This window comes from Neofelis nebulosa, chromosome X (assembly GCF_028018385.1).
Source record: "Neofelis nebulosa isolate mNeoNeb1 chromosome X, mNeoNeb1.pri, whole genome shotgun sequence".
NCBI lineage: Eukaryota > Metazoa > Chordata > Mammalia > Carnivora > Felidae > Neofelis > Neofelis nebulosa.
The window spans coordinates 67,379,417-67,399,658 of NC_080800.1; the positions used below are offsets into that span (position 1 = coordinate 67,379,417).

Below are 20,242 nucleotides of genomic sequence, written 5' to 3' on the forward strand. Positions count from 1 at the left end.
AAATGGTGACAGTCAAGAAGACAATTCTGTCTACTAAAGCAAGAGGATACAGAATATGTACATAATAAATTTTTTAAATACTATTCAAAAAACTATGTGGATTAAGTCTTTATAAAGTCCAAATGAAATCATAGTGAAGAGAAACCATCACTGGGATGAAATAAAAACAAAGAAATGGAAGAAGTCCTACATGATTTATTCTACCCTTTCATTTTACAAGTCAAAAATGGAAAGAAATTTATGACTGGAAACATGACAAGAATAACACTTTTATTCTCTAGTGGCTTATCATTTAAAACTACTATATTTAAAAAAAGTGATTATCAATATGTTTACATAACAACGAAGATATTCTAGTCTCTACTTTTGGTAACAAAAAATTTAAAAGTTTTTCTTTTAAAGTCATTTTAAACAATTTAGTTTCTCAGATGGAATGTTATTTTTAGAGAAAACTCAAGTGTTATTGATGTGGAGAAAGGCAGCAAAATTTCAAAAAAATTAAACTTCCTTACAATTTATAGCCCATTAACAAGTGCCTGAGATAGGAAGAGTGACCTTCCTCAAGGAACTTACCTGCCTCAATGTTAAAACTTTGTTAGAGGCAAAAGGCAACCTTAGCCTCACATTAGCCCAACCTCCAAGATCCTGTAAAAATCCCACTGGAAACTTCCTTTATCTATACCCTCTCAAGATAGATGTTAGCAATCATCCTCTAAGCATAGGGACTAAGATTTTACTAGATAGTAGTAAATTACCTTTTCCTAACAACAGGTAGCCCTCAAGGTCCTGGAAACCTTCCTTCCAAATTCCTTAAAACTTAGGCTATCCCTAACTCCCTCCCAACTTGAAAGTATATAATCAGCCACTCCTCCCAACCCCAGTGCAGTTCTTTCTGCCCAGGAGTCCTGTCCCAGTGCTTAATAAAATCACCTTTTTGTACCAAAGATGTCTCAAGAATTCTTTCTCGACCATTTGTTCCTAAACCCCAACATTTCAAATATTACTATTAAATATTCAAATGTCAGAGGCAAAAACAAAAACAGAAACAGCTTGTAAATTTACAAACCTTCTTTCTAGTTTGTTTAGGTTTCTTTTGCCTGTCTTCTAGTGACTTCAAATTCTCCTCCTCAGAGCTGCTGCATATTTTACGTGTTGCCTGTCTCGTTTGTCTTTTTGGAGGTTGCAAATTTATTCCAGCATCTGCTGTCCAATCAGAATATTCACTTGATGAATCACTGTAAATATTTCAAAATTATGAATAATAGGTTTAGAAAAAGGAATAGTTTGCCTTTTAATTGAAAGATGATCATTTTGTAATAAAATAGCATTATAAATGACATGGTTTTTGTTCTAACTGAACAGAAAAAATACCAATATAAATTTTTTATCATTAAGGGATTTCAGTGAAATAATTCTTGGATAAAGTATAATGGTTAGTTTCCCATAACAGAATTTCAAATTCAAAATTCCTAAAATAAATAAATACATAAAATAAAATAGAATTCAAAATTCCTGTCCAAGTCACAAAATCTTTAAATAAAGATGCCTCTTATCCATGGAAATGGTTACATGTAGCTGTTTTAAAACTCAAATAAATAAACACAGTCTGCTAAGATGCAGAATCTTGGATTTACAAAGCATCTTATTTTACAAATGAGGAAACTAAAGCCCACAGTGACACGCCCAAAAAGATACTGGCAGGACCAGGATGAAGCAAGTCTCTGGACTCCCAACCCAGTACTCTTTCTGCTATAAAACACTATTTTAACTCTGGTTTTAAAATGGACAAATAATTTTGACCAAATCTAAACCATTAAAACTACCTGGAAGAGCTTTCACTTTGCCATTCAATAACAGGATCCTCTACAGAAGCATCACTTGTGCCAATGGTTTCATCTTCCTGCAACAAGGAGCCAGCAATTGAGATATATGGTTATTAACTAGCATATTATTAATTAGCACACACTACCTGTTTTATAACACTTTCTATATTTCCTCCAACAAAACAACATTCCAGGTAAAATGTACATAATCATCTTTCTACATATATCTATAACTCACAACTAAGCCTACCAGGTATTTAAAGCTTTCTAACATCTACTATCTTATTGATATGGGACATCTTTTATTATTTCAAAGACTAAACAAACTCCTTAAGGCTCCCAAATAGAACCCTCTTAAATGTTAAGGCCATTGTTTAAAAAGTATCTATAGGGGCGCCTGGGTGGCTCAGTTGGTTAAGCGTCCGACTTTGGCTCAGGTCATGATCTCACGGTCCATGAGTTCGAGCCCCGCGTCAGGCTCTGTGCTGACAGCTCAGAGCCTGGAGCCTGCTTCAGATTCTGTGTCTCCCTCTCTCTCTGACCCTCCGCCGTTCATGCTCTGTCTCTGTCTCAAAAATAAATAAACATTAAAAAAAATTTAAAACGTATCTATGTGCCTCTGCTAAGTGACTATAATTACTCTCCATAAGAAAATTAACAATATTTTTATGTTAAATTTCAAACATACCAAAGTAGAGGGAATAAATTACCTTTGTGTATACAATTTCCAGTTTAGACAATAACTCACTGCCTACCTTGTTTTATTTGTGCCATCACCAACTGCCTCATACATGAGGGATTATTTTGAAGTAAATCCTTATAAAAATAGCATTTTAACTATAAACATTTAGTAAGATTATGATTCTTTTCAAAACACAACCATAACACCATTATGACATTCGAAGGGTAATGTCAATTCCTGAATATCTAACCATTCTTTTCAGTTGAATATTTTCATAGGTAGGAGAGAGAAGGAAGGACATCACTGATAAGAATTAAACAACGTGTCAGGGGGCGCCTCGGTGTCTCAGTCAGTTAAATGTCTGACTTTGGCTCAAGTCATGATCTCGTGGTTTGTGAGTTCGAGCCCTGTGTCGGGCTCTGTGCTGACAGCTCAGAGCCTGAAGCCTGCTTCACATTCTGTGTCTTCCCCTCTCTCTGACCCTCCCATGCTCATGCTCTGTCTCTCAATAATAAATAAATGTTAAAAATTTTTTTAAAAAATTAAAGAACTCTCAGGGAGCCTGAGTAGCTCATCTGGTTAAGCGTCTGACTTCGGCTCAGGTCATGATGTCACGTTTCATGAGTTTCAGCTTGGGATTGTTGCTCTCTCCACTCTCTCTGCCCCTCCCCTGTTCACACTGTACTTTCTGTCTCTCTCTCTCTCTCTCTCTCTCTCTCTCTCTCTCTAAATAAACAAATAAATAAGGATTAAAGAACTGTCCATGGTGGAAGGAAAATGGGAGTGCCATATATTGTCAATGGATAATTAAACCCTAATTATCTATTTAAAAACTAAAGTTATTAAGAGAACAAAAGGACTGGAGAAGAGAAGAAGAAAAGAATTGGTATAATCTATTCCATTACCATGAATAATTACATCCGAAAAACCATCACTTAGTAATCTCCATAGCTGATGAAGTCAACAATAATGAAAAATGTGCATATTCTGCTGATTACACAGTCAACCAGTTCTAGGACTGTAAACTAGTTATCATTGTTTATGTTCCACTTTTTATTTCTGGGCAGATTTCCTCTCACTCTCTTTTCTCACTGTCCCAAAGCCAAACTTTTGCCGGCATGTCTGATATTCTCAAACAAAATATCTTAGGTACAAATCAGAGAAGATATCTAAAGAAATTCAATTATATTGCTCAAATTTGCCTATTAAAGGCTTTACTAATAAATAATTTTCTTAAAAGAAAAACACTAAAATAAGTCTCTATTAAAATGACTTTTAAAAGTAAACCCAAGGTGATAGTACTAACTGGGAAACAAACAATTACACTGAGTAAATAATAGTAGATATCTAACCTCTGAGGAGCTGTCTGAGTCTTCCTGTACACCTGAAGTTTGACATGATGCTTGTGAATTATGTTCTATATTGGACCGTGTTTGGTAAGTATGCTGACGCTTGCGCTGTGTCCTTCGTAAAGACCGCCCATAGCTAGGCTGATAATCATTCTGTAATACAAAAAAAAAAATAGATTTAAAAAAATGAAAGGCTCAGTGAACATACACAAATGAATATATATAAAGCAAATCAATTGGGCAGGGGTAGGGTGTGGGTGGAGGTAATAATCAGGAATAAATTCCCAAAAAGAAAACACAAAATATAGCTATATATATATATATATATATATATATATATATATAGATATATAGATATACATATATATACACACACATATATACATACATATATATGTATATACATACACATATATACATACACATATATGCACATATATATACATATACACATATATATGTATATATATACGCATAGGTATATATATATGTAAGTATACATACACACACACACACACACACACACACATATTTAAACCACCTTCCATTAATATTGATTACTTTCCTACTTTGAAAATTTTGTGATCAAATTAAAGACAGTCCTGAAAGTTTGGGCTGCAAGAATGTGCCCACTCAGAATTTACATATACCATTTTATTCACAATTTATTACAAGATGAAGCACGATACCTATATCATACCTATATATACATAATTCTTTTTTTAATCTATTTATTTTGAGAGAGAGAGAGATTGAGTGCATGCACACGAATGTAGGGGGGTGGGGTAGGCAGAAAGAGAGGGAGAGAGAGAGAATCCCAAGCAGGCTCTGTGCTGTCAGCCCAGAGCCCAACGTAGGGCTCCATCTCACAGACTGTGAGATCATGATCTGAGCCCAAGATCAAGAATCAGACTCTTAATTGACTGAGCCACCCAGGCACTCCTATATAATTCTTAATATAATATGTTCTTTAAAAAATGACATTCAGCAAACTGATTAAAAATAAAGACTTAATTTTAACAACTACAGTGTAAAGTGAAAACTATTTTATTCTAACCTTTACAAGTCTAAAATAGTATTAATGATATACCATTATGTAACAGTTACAACCCTCGCATGTTATCAGGAGTAAATAAGGGCACCTGGGTAGCTCAGTCAGTTAAGCATCCAACACTCAGTTTCAGCTCAGGGCATGATCTCAAGGTTCACGGGTTTGAACCCCACATTGGGCTCTCTACTGACAGTGCAGAGCCCGCTTGGGATTCTGTCTCTCTCCCTCTCTCTGCCCCTCGAGCTCTCTCTCTCTCTCTCTCTCAAAGTAAATAAACTTAAAAAAACCTCATAAATAAATATCAACACCAGTTTCTTATCGTATACATAAATATTTCTCAGTTTTGATATAAATAAAATGTTTATAGACTCAACTACTTTGTTTATTAATCTCAGACAAATCTGATATTTGAGAAATCAGCTTAGCAGTTAAAAATAATATAAATCACGGATCTGAGCCATTGAAAATCTCTAAGAAAATAATCTTATCAGAACATCAAATAAGCTAAGAAAACCTCAACAGAAATTAAGACAGTAGGCATCAAAATGATCTAAGGATACTTGGAGATATTCATATGATACTTACCTAAAATTGTGTTTATCAATACTGAAAAAAAACATTTAAAATTCAGTATCCATTGCCTAGATATCTTTCATAATGTTAAAATCATCCTAGACTCTCCAACTTACTGTACTTTTCAGGAGTTATGGTTAAATCTGGGAACAAGAACATACATTCTCATGCCACTAGTTTGTTCAATCTTAGAATAGTAGCAAGGGGCTTACTATGTACCTAATCAAGTATATGAATCTTACTCTCTGCTTAGCAGTTTCTACTGGGAATATGAATCTTTCCAGTGTATAGATAAGATTTTGCTCCTATATGATCAGGTAGGCCAAGAGTGGGCCTTTTCTGTAAAAGGCCAGAGTATAAATATTTTTGACTTTGAGGTCATATGATCTCTGCTGGACTCATTCAACTCTATACTGTGAAAGCAGCCATAGGTAATATAATAAGTGTGGCTGTGTTCCAATAAAGCTATTAACAGGAATGGGCAGTAGTCTGCCAACCTCTGACCTAGGGTATCTAAACATTTATTTTACAGTGATTAGTGATCAGCCAACAATTTTAAGCTTTTACTCTAACCATATGAAAATGGCATTTTAATACAAATGTCCTATATCTACGATGACAACATGTCCTAAATTTGGGGACACAGTCCTAACTTTGTGTAATTTCAACTTTATTAATAAGAACTATATATTTCAACTTCAGGTTAAAAAATAGGTTACCTATATGTAGTCAACTAGCAAAATAGCCCCTTAATACATAACTCTTACCTTTGAAAAATCCAGTATCTGCAAATATTTGAAAACAGTGTACCCCAAAGTACTGTAAAACTAAACTTACCCTTTGGGTAGTATAAGATGGCTTTTTCTTCTTTTCAACTGTATAAAGACTGATTTCTATGTCACCTTTTGCAGTTCGACATTCTTCCTGAACCCTAATAACAAAGGTCAAAGTGACAGAAAATCACCAAAAATCAAACCAAAGGTGTAAAAGACTAACAAAAAAAGAGACAGGCAAACCATAAATCAGACTCTTTTTTTTTTTTTTAATGTTTTTTATTTATTTTTGGGACAGACAGAGACAGAGCATGAACGGGGGAGGGGCAGAGAGAGAGGGAGACACAGAATTGGAAACAGGCTCCAGGCTCCGAGCCATCAGCCCAGAGCCTGACGCGGGGCTCGAACTCACGGACCGCGAGATCGTGACCTGGCTGAAGTCGGACGCTTAACCGACTGCGCCACCCAGGCGCCCCCAGACTCTTAACTATAGAGAACAAACTGAGGGTTGCTGGAGGGGAGGTGGGGGGGTGATGAGTGATGGGTATTAAGGAGGGCACTTGTGATGAGCACTGGCTGTTATACATAAGCAATGAATCACAAAGTTCTACTGAAACTAATATTACAGTATACGTTAGCTAACTGGAATTTAATTAAAAACTTAAAAAAAGAAATGCATTTGAAATATAACATTGTATTAGTTTAAGGTATATAACAAGATGTTTTGACATACTTATATATTTCAAAATGGTTACCAAAATAAGTTTAATAACACCCATCAAAAAAATAAAGTGTTGCTGTAACAGAGAAAAAAAGTCAGATAACAAAAGTACCCTTTAAATATAAAATTTGCCACTTTAATCATTTTTAGGTATACAATTCAATGGTGTTAATGACATTTACAATGTTATGTAACAATCATCACCAAAACTTCCAAAACTATCCTTATTTTTAAATCCTAACATTTGTTTTAATATCAACTCCAAAACTTCCAAAACTTTTTCACCACTCAAAACTTTGTAACCATTAAGCAGTAACTCTATTTGTCCTTGTACCAGCCCTTGTTAACTTTTTTTTTTAATTTTTTTAACGTTTATTTATTTTTGAGACAGAAAGAGAGCATGAACGGGGGAGGGTCAGAGAGGGAGAGAGACACAGAATCTGAAACAGGCTCCAGGCTCTGAGCAGTCAGCCCAGAGCCCGACGGGGGGCTCGAACTCCCAGACCGCGAGATCGTGACCTGAGCCGAAGTCAGACACTTAACCGACTGAGCCACCCAGGCGCCCCAGCCCTTGTTAACTTCTAATCAACTTTACATCTGTATGAATTTGTCTAACCTAGATTTCATAAGGGGAATCATATGGTATTTGTCCTTTTGTGTCTGGTATTTCACTTAGCATATTTTCAATGTTTATCCATGTTGTAACAGGTATCAGAACTTCATTCCTTTTTATGACTGAGCAATATTCCACTGTATGTATGTATGTATATATATATATATATATATCACATTTTGTTTCTCTATTCATCTGAGTACAGACACTTGAGTTATTTCTACTGTTCCCTATTGTGAATAATGTAGCAATGAACATGGCATACAAGTATCTATTTGAGCTCCTGACTTTCAATTCCACATTAATGTTTTGAGAAAAGAATTATTTCAAATTGTTCTATTGCCAAGGGTTCATAAATTACCTATGTCTCCCTTTTTCTTATTACTGCTGTAGAAAGAAAAGGTGAAACTAATTATGTTTGCTACTTGTTGACTTAGCTGGCAAAAGGCTTGGTAAAAGAGACAGCATGATTAAGAAATTTTGTATATTCTCTGTCTAATGTCCTTTTTTCTTTTCTAAATCTATTCCCAGTCTATGTGGATTACCTGGAGTTGATATTAAAACAAATGTTAGGATTTAAAAATAAGGATAGGTATTCTAAATTTGAAATTCATCCTAATGAAATCCTTTCATGCAAGGAAGTCTACTTAAATGGCATTTCTAAATATACCCTAAGCACTGGGGTCTACAACATACTTATATGGCACTCCCAAACTATTCCAATATTAAATCGATGGCCCTTTCCTCAGAACTATTGTTGAATTTGGGGTCTATATATCACAGACATACTTAATCACATATGGTCTAATGTTCTTACTTAATAGTATTTGTATTCTTATCTTCTAAACGAGACGATGAACTCATCGAAGACAAACTATGTTTTTCATTTTTCAGTATTTCCCAAACCATTTAGCACAAAGCCAAACAAACTGAAGATGATCATTAAATAGCTGTTATGGAATGAAGTAACTGGAACAATGTAGAAAAACATATAAAACTCAGTTTGATTAAAAACTACCTTAGTTATTCAAATTTATTAACTAAACTGTAAAGCTCTCAATTTTCTTATGAATGTAACCTTATTGACTTACCTACTAACTCCAGTATTTAGTTCATTGACCACCACTCTTCTGCTCCATGCCATGAGATCTCGTTCAGTGGCCATCTGACTCCGAGGAGCATTGTTATGCATTTGTCGGACACCTTCAATTTGACCACTACGTCGAAGCCCAATATTTGGGGAAGAAGATACGTCCATATTTGGACTTCTCAGAGCTAAAACAAAAATAAAGGTACCACTTTCTGAACAAAGGCACCAAACTTTTTGACAATGGTACTCTAAAATAGAAGAGTCTAAGATAGTACTTTTCAACAATGCTGCTATCTATTTGCTCTAAATTTTCTATACCACCTTTATGGTTTTTTTATAGTGTGATGAATAAAGCAAAGCACTCAATAAATGTTTAAAGTTTCTATCACTCTTAAATGTTTTCAAAGTACATTCACATCTGTTGTCTACCAAATGCTCAAGAAATACTAAAAGTATATTTAACATGATTTGGTAGATTTGCAAATGTTTATTAGTACTAGTTCAGAAAGCAACTTGTAACCTAAATCCTACATTTAGCCTATTAAAAGGTTTATGTATAAAGCTTCAATAGGCTTTCAAAAATAATAAGAGAAAAAGTATATTTTTTTAATTTATTTATTTTGAGCAGGGGTGGACAGAGAGAGAGGGGGAGAGAGAATCCCAAGCAGGCTCCTCTTCAGTGTCAACACAGAGCCCGATGCGGGGTTTGATGCCACAGACCATTAGATCATGACATGAGCTGAAATCAAGAAGTGGATGTTCAACCAACCGAGCCACCCAAGGGCCCCCCCAAAGTATTTTTTAACTATCAAAATTTCATTTTCAAAACTGATATGCAGTTAAAGAAAGGAAAAATAAAATAATGAAACTTTTCAAGTCCCTAGATATATCCCTGTTTTTTAATTTTTGTTGTATTTGCAAATAAAATAAAAATGGAAATTGAATCATTCATTCAACTGTTAAAAGAATCACCAGGAAAGATAAAAAAATTGAAATAAACATTGGAAATAGAAGTCAGTGGGTCCACTTTGACTAATGGCATTTCAAATCTATCCACAGAAATCTATTGAGGGTAGAGCTGAACACTGATTTCATTAAGGAATCTCTATATCAAGGTTCTTAAGAAAGTTTTATGTCTTAGAAAGAAAGGGCCTAGATATATAGGATTATCAGTCCACATCTTATCTTGTTCCAGGTCAAGGAAAGCTCATCTGAATTAGATGCTCCTTAGGTAAACAAAGAATGGTTTTATTTTAATTTTATGGGATACTTAAGACTCAGGAAATGAGTAAAATATACTGTGAATCATTCAACTTTAAATCACTTTATTCATTTCTTGGACTCCAAAAGCCATACCTGAAAGAACCACAATTACATAAACGTAAAAAGAAATACATTTTCCAAAATCCCATAAAAAGACTGCATTTTAAAGTACAACTAATAGTTCTTGATAAAACTAAAATTGACACTGCTCACTTTGGCAGCACAGGACACTAAATCTGGAATGATACAGAGAAGATTAGCATGGCCCCTGAACAAGGATGACATGCAAATTCACGAAGAATTCCATAGTTAAAAAAAAAAAGTAAAAATGACAGAAGCTAAGATTTATATAAAATTCAGATTCATAAAGTGAAGGAAAAGATACAATAAATTAGAATACTGCTAGTAATTTTTATCAAACTGTTGTGAAATTCAATTCAGAAGTTTCACCTGGGGGCGCCTGGGTGCCTCAATCAGTTAAGTGTCCGACTCTTGATTTTGGCTCCGGTCATGATCTCAGAGTTGTGAGATCAGCCCCACATGGGGCTCTGCGGTGGGCATGGAGCCTGCTGGAGATTCTCTTTCCCTCATCCTTTGTCCCTCACCTACTTGAATGTGCGCACACACTGTCTGTCTCTCTCTCTCTCTCTCTCTAAAAAAAAAAAAGTATCTGTATTCCCTAAGAATAGGGCTTATCTTCCAGTGTATTTCTGTAAATTCAAGAGAGGAAGGGGATAATGTTGCTTTCTTTTCAACAAAGGAGGGTAAATTTTTTGTTAGTAATTTTTAAATTCACAGTGGTTTTAATTTTGAAAACTATAAGTTGGTTCCCCTTTTACAAAAAGGCTGTACACTTATTGCAGTACCTTACTTCCCTTAATGGAACAAAAGTAAAGGCTGAAAATACATTAATGAGTTAAGAGAATACAGTATATTAAAATATACTACCTGTATCTTGTAAGAGATGCTAAGACATTTAGCAACAAATGGCAATGATATTATGGCACTTTGATGTATTTAATATCACAACTGTAAGTTAATAAAAATGTTTTTATTTAAAAAATCTCAAATGTTCCTTACACAGACTTAGTACAAGTAAAATAAAGTACCTTCATTATATAAATATATACATACTTACCACCATTAGCAGAATATGATCTATTAATTGGAATATGTGGAATATCTCCTTCATTAATTAGTCTCAGATCTTGTTCTCTCTGTAGCTCCCTGATTATTCCATCAAGAATGCTCTCATCTTGGTCATTGGTTTGTTGCCCAATTACTTGTTCTACCACTTCACCATCACCTTATTGAGACCAAAGATATGAAGCCAAAAGATTACTTACATTTTAATATACCCTAAATACGGTGAAACAAACCTTAATCTATAAAATTTCCAGGCAAATAATTAAAAAACAATATTAAGATGAAAATAAAACATACCAAATAGTATTTGTAAGGAACTTTTAAATTGTTTGATACATCAGCTTGTATGTATGATTTAACAAATGCCTCCAAATTAGCCATTACTATGAGGGTCTTATCATCTTAAAGAATAATCATTAAATTATGAATTTTCAAATGTACATTCTTGATTGAATATTCCAAGCAAAAAGTCCAGAGTAGAGATCTGAGTAAGGTTTAAATTAAGTTCAACCATAAATACATGAAATGTTTTGCATCTTTCATGAGAATTTCATTTCTGAAATAAATCAAAATAATGGTCTTTCAAATATTGTCTGTTTTGAAAACACCTCAGTATATTGATAAGTACAGAAATTCTTTCTACTGACACACTGAAATCCATTGATTACATGTGAATAAAACTTTATTTACTACCATATTCTTTTTCTTAAATACATCTTACACATGTTTTTTATCTTGTCCTCTAGTATCCAATAAAAGGTATCCAAAAGAGTAGCTAAGTTATCAGGTCCTATAGGAAATGAAGTGTGATGAACTATAGATTTTTTTATTCAAATGTTTTGAGTGTTTTCTCCCATTTAATATTCATGCTTCTCACCCTTAACACATATGACATTATAAAAGTAAATATTAGCAAATGTGTAACATCATTTCATTACTCTACAAATCTTTATGAGAGTACATAAAAACATGTGCAACATTTCACTCTATTAAGGACAATTCAAGTCTTAAATCCCTAGTAAGGAAATAAAATTCCATTTATAAATCAATACCTACACCTCACACCTGGAAGAAAACCTACAAATAACAAACTAAGGCATTATGGTATGTGGGATGGGGTGTAGAGAGCAGAGTATGCAAGAGAAATATATAAATGAGGTATGTTATTGAAGGGAAGATGGCTGGAGTAGGAGGACACTAAGCTTGCCTCCTCCCATGAATAAAACTAGATAACAACCAATTCATCCTAAATACCCTAGAAATCAATCTGAAAACTAGCAGAACAAACTCCACGACTAACTAAAGGCAGAGTATAGGCCACATCAGAGAAGGTAGGAAGATGTGGTTTGGGAGAAAATCAGATATAGCAGCCATGGTGAGGAGGGAGCTCAGGTTGCAGAGAAGGGCAACCTGTTGTCCTGTCTGGGCCTCAGTTTCTCCACTAGGCCCTGTAGGGAGACACAGGGGGCAGTCTGAGAGTGCCAGAGAAATCCAGGTCCTCACAAGACCTACAATACTTTGGGACTGTCACCTGGCCTTATCCCAGGGGACCTACTTCCTTCCTGGCATCCCACTCCACAATCTCCCACACAACCTCCCCTGAAAAAAAAAAAAAAGTCTTTCTTTAATTATAACTGTCTGAAACTTCTGTGGGTACAGAAACCACAAACTGGTTGGCAGAGAAAGGAGAAGAGAGGGAGAGGCAACCAGAAATCATTTGGGGCCAGTCTCCTCTCTGCCCAGGTTTCTTCCCCCAAACCCCCTCAAAAGCTCAGCCCAAAGCCTGTTGGGAAGTTTGCTGCCACGATGTGCCCTTGAAGGCACTCCTATACCACACACATCTGCATATGCCTTCACCTCCCTTCCCCACAGACCCTTAGCTGGCAGCACTCAGACAATAGAAAAAAAAGACAACAGAGAAAACACATATCTAGTCAGGGTGATGTGGAGAGACACCCTGCACAGGTGCCTCAGTATTCTACCTCCTCAGTGGTAGGGGGTTTATTCTGGGACCTCCCCTAGGCCTGGGCAGTCACCTGCAGCCACTGAAGCTCCATCTGTCACTGGACCTTGTGGGCAGTACTCGGGGTCATATATCTGCCAGCCAAAGCCAAAGATCAGGCCACTCTGGTTGGTGCCTTGTGTTTAGTCCATCTGCAAGGACATGGATACCCCAACTTGGTACTGTACATGTGCCAATGGGTCTCAGGAGCTGTTATGCCCATCTGGCTGGCATACTTGTTTGTGCCTATCAGGAGGCTGATGGTTGAGTGGTCCACAGGTAGCAGGATATGGTTCTTGGGGTCATAGAGATGACTTCTTGTGCCATAAGCTATCATGCCTGACTGGCTGGCACATTTGTTGGTGTCCATCAAGGAGCCCAATGACGCACTGGCCTGCCTTCATGGTGGTGTTATTGAAATTGCACTCCTGCTTCTCTGAGTATTTAACACAAATGTCCATGCCACTCTGCAGCCCCTGGCCTTCCCAACCAGGATGAGAAGAGACACTTGCACCCATGTCATGTTCCCACTCTCAAACAGTTGTTTGTCTCAAACAGGTCCCATGGGGTTCATGCTGTAGTTGACCATGGCCTTGAGGAAGGTGGAGAGGTTTTCTAGTCAGTGCCAGTTCTGCATGGAGTGGCTAATCTTGGGGACTAAGCCTGGCTGCAGCTTATTCATTAATATACACACAATAATTTCCATCTTTCAGACCCTTCTGAAAGTTGGGCCCAACAGAGAAGCCTGTGAGTCCCTGGATCCAGCTGCAGAGCTCCACGCCCTTCTGAAGGTCATATTGGGACAGGAGCCAGTTCTTGACCCCAGTTGAAAGCCTGTACAAGGACCCTCGTTGAAATGTGTGGAGCTCATGGCTGTGGCACAGCAGGACCAAGAATGGGTTGAATCTTATATGACCATCAACTTAATATAGACAGCTACAAGATGGTGGTGCAGTAGGAGGACCCTAGGCTCACCTTGTCCCTTGAACTCAACTAGATAACTATCAAATCATTTTGAATACCCAAGAAATAAACTTGAGGACTTAGAGAACAAACTCCAGAACTAGAGGGAGAGAAGAGGCACATCGAGGAAGACAGGAAGTGTGGAGACATGGTTTGGGGGAGAAACAGAACACGGGTGCTGTGGACATGAGGTAGCCCTGGTGACAGAGAATGGCAAGAGAGAGATGACCACACAGGAACACATAAAGAGAACACTTCCCCGAAGCCATTGGCTGGGAAAACAAGAGGGACTGATTTTTATTAGTTTTTGCAACCAGTGGGACTTGAAGACTGGAGTTTAAAAGGTTGGTGGGCTTGGATGGAATAGAGCTCTGAGGGCACTGCCCTACTCCGAAGAGATGGCAGGCAAACAACCCTGGGGCAGAGAGAGTGAAAAGGGCAACTGAAAAACACCAGGGAAACAGTGGGAGAGATTATTCACTCTTCTCAGAGTGTTTCCCTGAGAACAGCAAGCAGAGACCCCTCTCCTGGGACAAGAGATGGGTGGTGCCATTTCCCTCTCTCACCCCTCACATAAACACAGAGCTACCTTCAGTAAAAAGCACAGCACTAACACTGGCTGCCTGACCTGCTTACACCAGGTCCCATACCCCTTCACTATGCCAGTACTGCCCTTCTAGATAAAGTTGGCCACAGTTCCAGCAGGGCAGGCCCCTTCCCCAGAAGATTAGCAGAAATCCCCACACACACCATGACTCCCAACCATGGAGTTCTGCAGGGCTTCAGATCTAGTGTTAAGTTGCATCAGGTCTCATTTAACAAGAACAAGGCACACATAGTTAAAACTTGACACATTCTGGCCAAGGTCCAAACACTGTCCACTGCAGGCAAGGAGAACCTCTGAAGATTGATTGGCCTTAAGGATACAGCGGCCAAAACACATCAGCTGAGTGTACCCAGCACACACCAGAGACACTCCTGGCCTGAAATGCCAGGCCCTGAACACTATTTGCTCTCAGGAGCAGGAAACATAACAGGCTTTTGTAGCACACAGAAGAAGACAGAGACTTAGGCAAAATGCCAAGATGGAGAAATTCATCACAAATGAAACAAGATATGGTCATGGCCAGAGATCTAAACAAAACAGATATAAGTAATATGCCTCATGGAGAATTTAAAGCAATAATCATGAGGATACTCGCTGGGCTTGTGAAAAGAATGGAAGACTTCAGGGAGGCCCTTACCAAAGAGACAAAAAAGTTAAAAACTAATCAGTCAGAAATGAAAAATGTGGGGCATTCACTTTCAAATGTCCCCTCTCTATAAAGAGAGCTTTCCTACTATTCTTATTTTCTAATCCTATACTCTAATTTCCTGCTGCTCATTTTGAGTCCACCTCTTCATTCTTTGAAGTGGTGAAACAACAAATCCTGGGTATTGTGGTAAAAAGTCCTGCAACATTTCTTTGGGGGCTCGTCCTGGGATATCAACATCTTCTATCCATAAGAGCAGCCGGCACCCCCTCTTTTCTTTCTATTCTAAAGAAAACTCGAAAACCAAATAATGGGCACCCATCAGCCAGTTAAGAGTGAATAGCATGGCTGCCATTTTTCAAGTCTCAGGTGAAAGGCTCCTTGGGTCTCCTCTCAGCTGATCCCCCAATGTAGTTGGGAACATCAGTGTGGTGGAGCCCCAATTTCCTTTTGAGAAGAACTTCCCAGATGCATGGGACTCAGGGGAGGCCAAACAGCAATTGAAGTGTCCTGACCAAGGCTACTCTTTGGTGGATGCCTAAAGGCTGTTGGCAGAACCTGAACCCTGAATGCCCGATTAGGCATCCGGTGAAATTCTCCTCTTTCTGTTTTGGCCAGCCTCTCCCTTTGGGAAAGGAGTAGAAAGGCCCAAGACTGATTCCTCAGATATCCTCCTAGGAGTGATCTGGGTGACTTCCAAGGGGTCCTACTGACAGGTTTCCCAACTACAGTGGAAGGTGGCTGGCTCTCTACTTGCTTCCATTTCTGACACTCTGGCATGGCTCACCTCCCAGGTCCCATTTTTGGACCTTTTATTTTCAAATCTCTCTTGGGGAGTGGAAGCATGACTTACTTGAATGCCTTCTGGGCTCACCACCCCGCTCCTGCCCCTGATGTCCATGGGGGGATGGGAGAGAAGACATTTGGGAGGCTCCCACAACATCCAGATGATAATTAGAACCAACTGTCTCTGGTTAGTCTACCTCAGGACAGGGACTTTGAGGAATGAATATTCCCTAGCAGCTGCTGAAACTCCTTTTGTTTTGGGGAACTTCCCTACCTTCTCTGGCCCAACACGGACTGCCTATTTCCACTTGTTGATGAAAAAAAATCTGCATCTGCTCATCTGTCCAAGCTGACAGACTTTGAGACCAGCAGACCTCCTTCTCTGCCCTATGGGCTTTTCTCTACCTCTAGGCTTCTTGTCTGAACCTCACCTCTTCAGCCTTCCCCTCCCTCCTCCTGTTTCTGCATCACCTTGGCTACTGCTTACAAACTGGTTCCTATACCACCCTCAGTACCTCAGGCACCACTGGCTCCTCCTCCCACCCTCATGTTAAAGAGCGAAGAGCAACCCACTTGGATCACCGACTTCAGATTTCCCCACTGGTGCCCCGGGTAAAAATTGACAATGGGGAAAAAATTAACTCTTAAATGGATACAGATAGAACACACTTGGTATTTTGTTGGTTTAAGATAGACATGTCTTTAGGGTTATCACACAAGTTTGTTGGTTTAAGATAGACATGTCTTTAGGGTTATCAACATTAAATATATAAAACTTTTTCTACCTAGGTTTACTGAAGGTCAAATAAGCTCGTGTTATCTCTGATGCAATTTGTCAGCAAAAAGATGACTTAAAATAGTAGTTAAATCTGTCTTAAGTTTTTATGGGTAATTGTTCATATAGCTTTCAGGGTTTTTGATAACCTGAAAGTTTAAATTTATAGTTTTGCTTGGATCATAAACTAGATTAAATGTGTTGGACATTTAGGCCTTTTCCAAATCAGATGGAATGCTAAAGTATTGCTTACTAAACATAGGTTTGTTCTTTTGACTTATTGTAGAGAAACTAAGGATATTTGGGTCTCTTGGAAAACATGCTTTGTGATGAATTAATTCATAAATTTGCCATGTAAAGAATTCTGGTGTAACAGTTCACAATTGGTTGCGACTTAGTTTTCACTGGAGACTAAGGATTCTAAGAGTTTAAATTCTGCTAAATGTAGTTAAAACTGACGGAAATAAGGAACCATATGTAGAAAAGTAGATGTGAAGGAAGGTATAAGAAGTGGAAATACATTTTTGTTGAAGGTGAAAAAAAAAAGTAATTTTGTCCTAAATGAGACTGGTTATTTGGAGAGAAATGGCTTGGGACAAAATCTAAATGCAAAGGAAAGTTGCAGAAGGTTCATGAAGGGAAATCTTTGGAAAGGAATTTTATGTGTGGTCAGGATGGATAAGGTTAAAATGAATGGATTTTAAAAGTACACTCCTATAAGATTAAAACTACCCTCCTTTGATCCAAAGGCTAGGAAAATGGTGGTGATGTCCTCACTGCTGGCCTCCAATGGCTCCACACTTGTGTTGTTCCTGTTTAGTAAAGGAATGGATGCGTATGCCATATGAGGGATGGATGGATGACATATGAAGCGCTTTTACTGGGAGTCATTTTGCTAAACTTAGCCCAGTGTATGTCGAAAATGGATATACACATGGCTGGAACATATTTATGTGGGTATTGCTAAACAAGGCAGGGGAACAGACCTTGACTTTGGCCCTTTTAACCTCCCCTCAATGGCCGAGTATCAATATGTAAATGACTGATAGGCTAAAATAAAATTAGTGCATACTTCTACAATCAGGGGAGTCTTGCTTGATCACAGTCCATAACCCCAAGTTCCTGCAGGAGGGAAATGGAGGGGTAGGAGAAATCAGAGAAGATGGGTCAACTCTCAGAGGTAGGGTCAAGCCTGAATAAGAGTTACCACTCCCAGCACCTTGTGAGACTGACAGGGCTTTTGGCTGCCAGTAGCATAGTCAGCCAAACTGCGGGGCAAGGAGATGAGGCTTCTCCTGACCAACAATCAGGGTCAGGAGATAAAGTTTCTCCTGAGCAGCTATAGGAAATTGAGATAAGGGATGCCTTTTCTTCCTTTTCCCTATAGACAGGCAATTCCCCAACCAAGGCCAATACTCTGTTAGGATGCATTCTGAAAAACTGGGATGATTTTGATACACAAATCCTAAAGAAAAAGTGACTCATTTTCTTTTATGCCAAGGCTTGGCCCCAATACAAACTGGAGGAGGAAACTAGGCAGCCAGAGAGAAATATCAATTATAATACTATCCTACAATCAGATTTGTTTTTGTAAGGGAAATGGGGAGAAGTCTCCTATGGTTCAATGTTTTTGGACTTTAAGAGAAAATTGGGACATGTGTATGCAATACAAGGTTAACCCTGGCTTATTGACAGCCCTTTCCAAGGTCCAGAAATCAGGAGGAGAAACAATCAAGGGGCCCTTGCCTGTACCCAAAGCAAACCTAGATAAGGAGGAAGGGAAGTCTTACCTCAACCTCCTCCTCCTTGGGTCCTCTATCTATAGATCCAGACTTAAGAAAGAACGTGAACTTCTGCTCCCTGCTGCCCACCTTATCCAGGCCCTCCCCGTAATTTAACAGGCATGTTTCCCCTACAAGAAGCTAGAGTGCCAGAAGGAGAAATGCAGGGAGACACCACTATGACTTGGTGTTCTGGCAGCAGTTGAGAGACCTGGAGATGAGCAACTCATTAATTAACATGGGACTGGAGGTCCTACAGGGGACTTCCAATTCCCTACTGGAGCCCAGGCAATTCCATCCCAAGATATTAATTGGGACTATGACCATCCCATTGGAGAATGGTGTCACTGCCACTTCCAAGCTTATGTTTTGGAGAAATTAAGGTCTAAGGTTAAAACTTTTAAATTATAGTAAATTAGCCACTATCTTACAGACACAGGATGAAAACCTGGTGGCCTTCCTAGAGAGGTTAAGGGAGCCTCTCCTTAAATATACAGCTATCTCCCTTAACACCCTGAGGCTGAGATGATTCTGAAGGAAATTTGTCAATCAGCCCCAGATTTGGAGAAAACTGCAAAAATTGGTTGTTAGCCCAGAAGGGACCCTGGAGGAGCTTTTAGGAGCTGCCAATTGGGTATATTACAAATGAGATCAAGAGGAGAATAAGGAACAGGAAAGGAGGCTTAAGAAAAATCTGAGGCCTTAGTTGTGGCTTTATGTACTATGTCAGACCAGACTTTCTGAGGTCCTGGCACCAAGTGCCATTTATGTGGCCGTTTAGGGCACTGGAAACGAGAATATCCTCAGAGGGTACAACTGATATTGAAACCCCATAAGCCATTTCCTTTGTGTGGAGACAGTCACTGGAGATCTGAATGCCCTCAGGGACCTCAATCTGCGAGGGCTCAGATAAACAATGTCCCTGATGGGGCCCAGGGCTCTTTGTGGTGGCTCCCCCAAACCAACTGTCCATTGGAAACCCAGAGCCTTCAGTAACTCTGGATACAGAAGAAAAGCCGGTTGATTTCCTTCTTGACACTGGAGCCACTTTTTCTGTCCTCCTTTCCACTCCCAGCCAACTCTCCAAACGCAATATAATAATTAGAGGCGTCTCCGGAAAACTTGCGACTAAATATTTCTCTCAGCCATCAGGGTATGTATGGGGAGACTTAATATTTTTCACATTCTTTTTTGATAATGCCAGAGAGCCACACTCCCTTGCTAGGAAGGGACATTATGACTTAATTAAGGACTATAGTGCTACTAACACCAGGACAGATAAACAACAGCTTAAACTTATAGGACTCTGGATATCAAAGATCAATCTTTCCTTAAGGCAAAATTAAATACGCTTCATGGAGTTGGTCCTATGGAAACTGGATGGCCAAAGAAGCCTTGAGGATTGAGAACCAAAAACTAATTCAGGTGCTTAATTATTCTAATCAACAGTATCACAAGATCCAAATAAGTATAGAAGAGGAAGAAAAATAACTATAGTTAAATTTATATACATATATATGTGTATATACACATATATACATATATATACATATATGTACATATACATATATGTGTATGTGTGTACATATATATGTATA

The 20,242-nt window shown here is 38.3% G+C and overlaps 1 protein-coding gene, 1 non-coding gene and 1 pseudogene across 9 annotated transcripts in view; 1 reads left to right on the forward strand and 2 right to left on the reverse strand.

The window, feature by feature from the left end:
• The window catches only part of BRWD3 (bromodomain and WD repeat domain containing 3), a 251,447-nt gene that overhangs the window by 103,733 nt on the left and 127,472 nt on the right, over positions 1–20,242 (reverse strand). For all 8 annotated transcript variants that reach the window (XR_009257105.1, XM_058713528.1, XM_058713523.1 and 5 more), the window contains 6 exons: positions 11,077–11,244; positions 8,677–8,860; positions 6,316–6,409; positions 3,858–4,007; positions 1,824–1,900; positions 1,067–1,235 (listed from right to left, as the gene is read on the reverse strand). Coding sequence is in view for 7 of the 8 variants with exons in the window: in XM_058713528.1 (XP_058569511.1) it covers positions 1,067–1,235; positions 1,824–1,900; positions 3,858–4,007; positions 6,316–6,409; positions 8,677–8,860; positions 11,077–11,244 (842 nt within the window). In the remaining variant the exon portion in view is untranslated. The remainder of the gene's footprint in view (positions 1–1,066; positions 1,236–1,823; positions 1,901–3,857; positions 4,008–6,315; positions 6,410–8,676; positions 8,861–11,076; positions 11,245–20,242) is intronic.
• Positions 10,144–10,251, forward strand: LOC131503280 (U6 spliceosomal RNA). The gene has a single exon (XR_009257382.1). It is a non-coding gene; the product is annotated as a U6 spliceosomal RNA (small nuclear RNA).
• LOC131502658 (calponin-2-like) lies at positions 12,732–20,128 on the reverse strand (annotated as a pseudogene).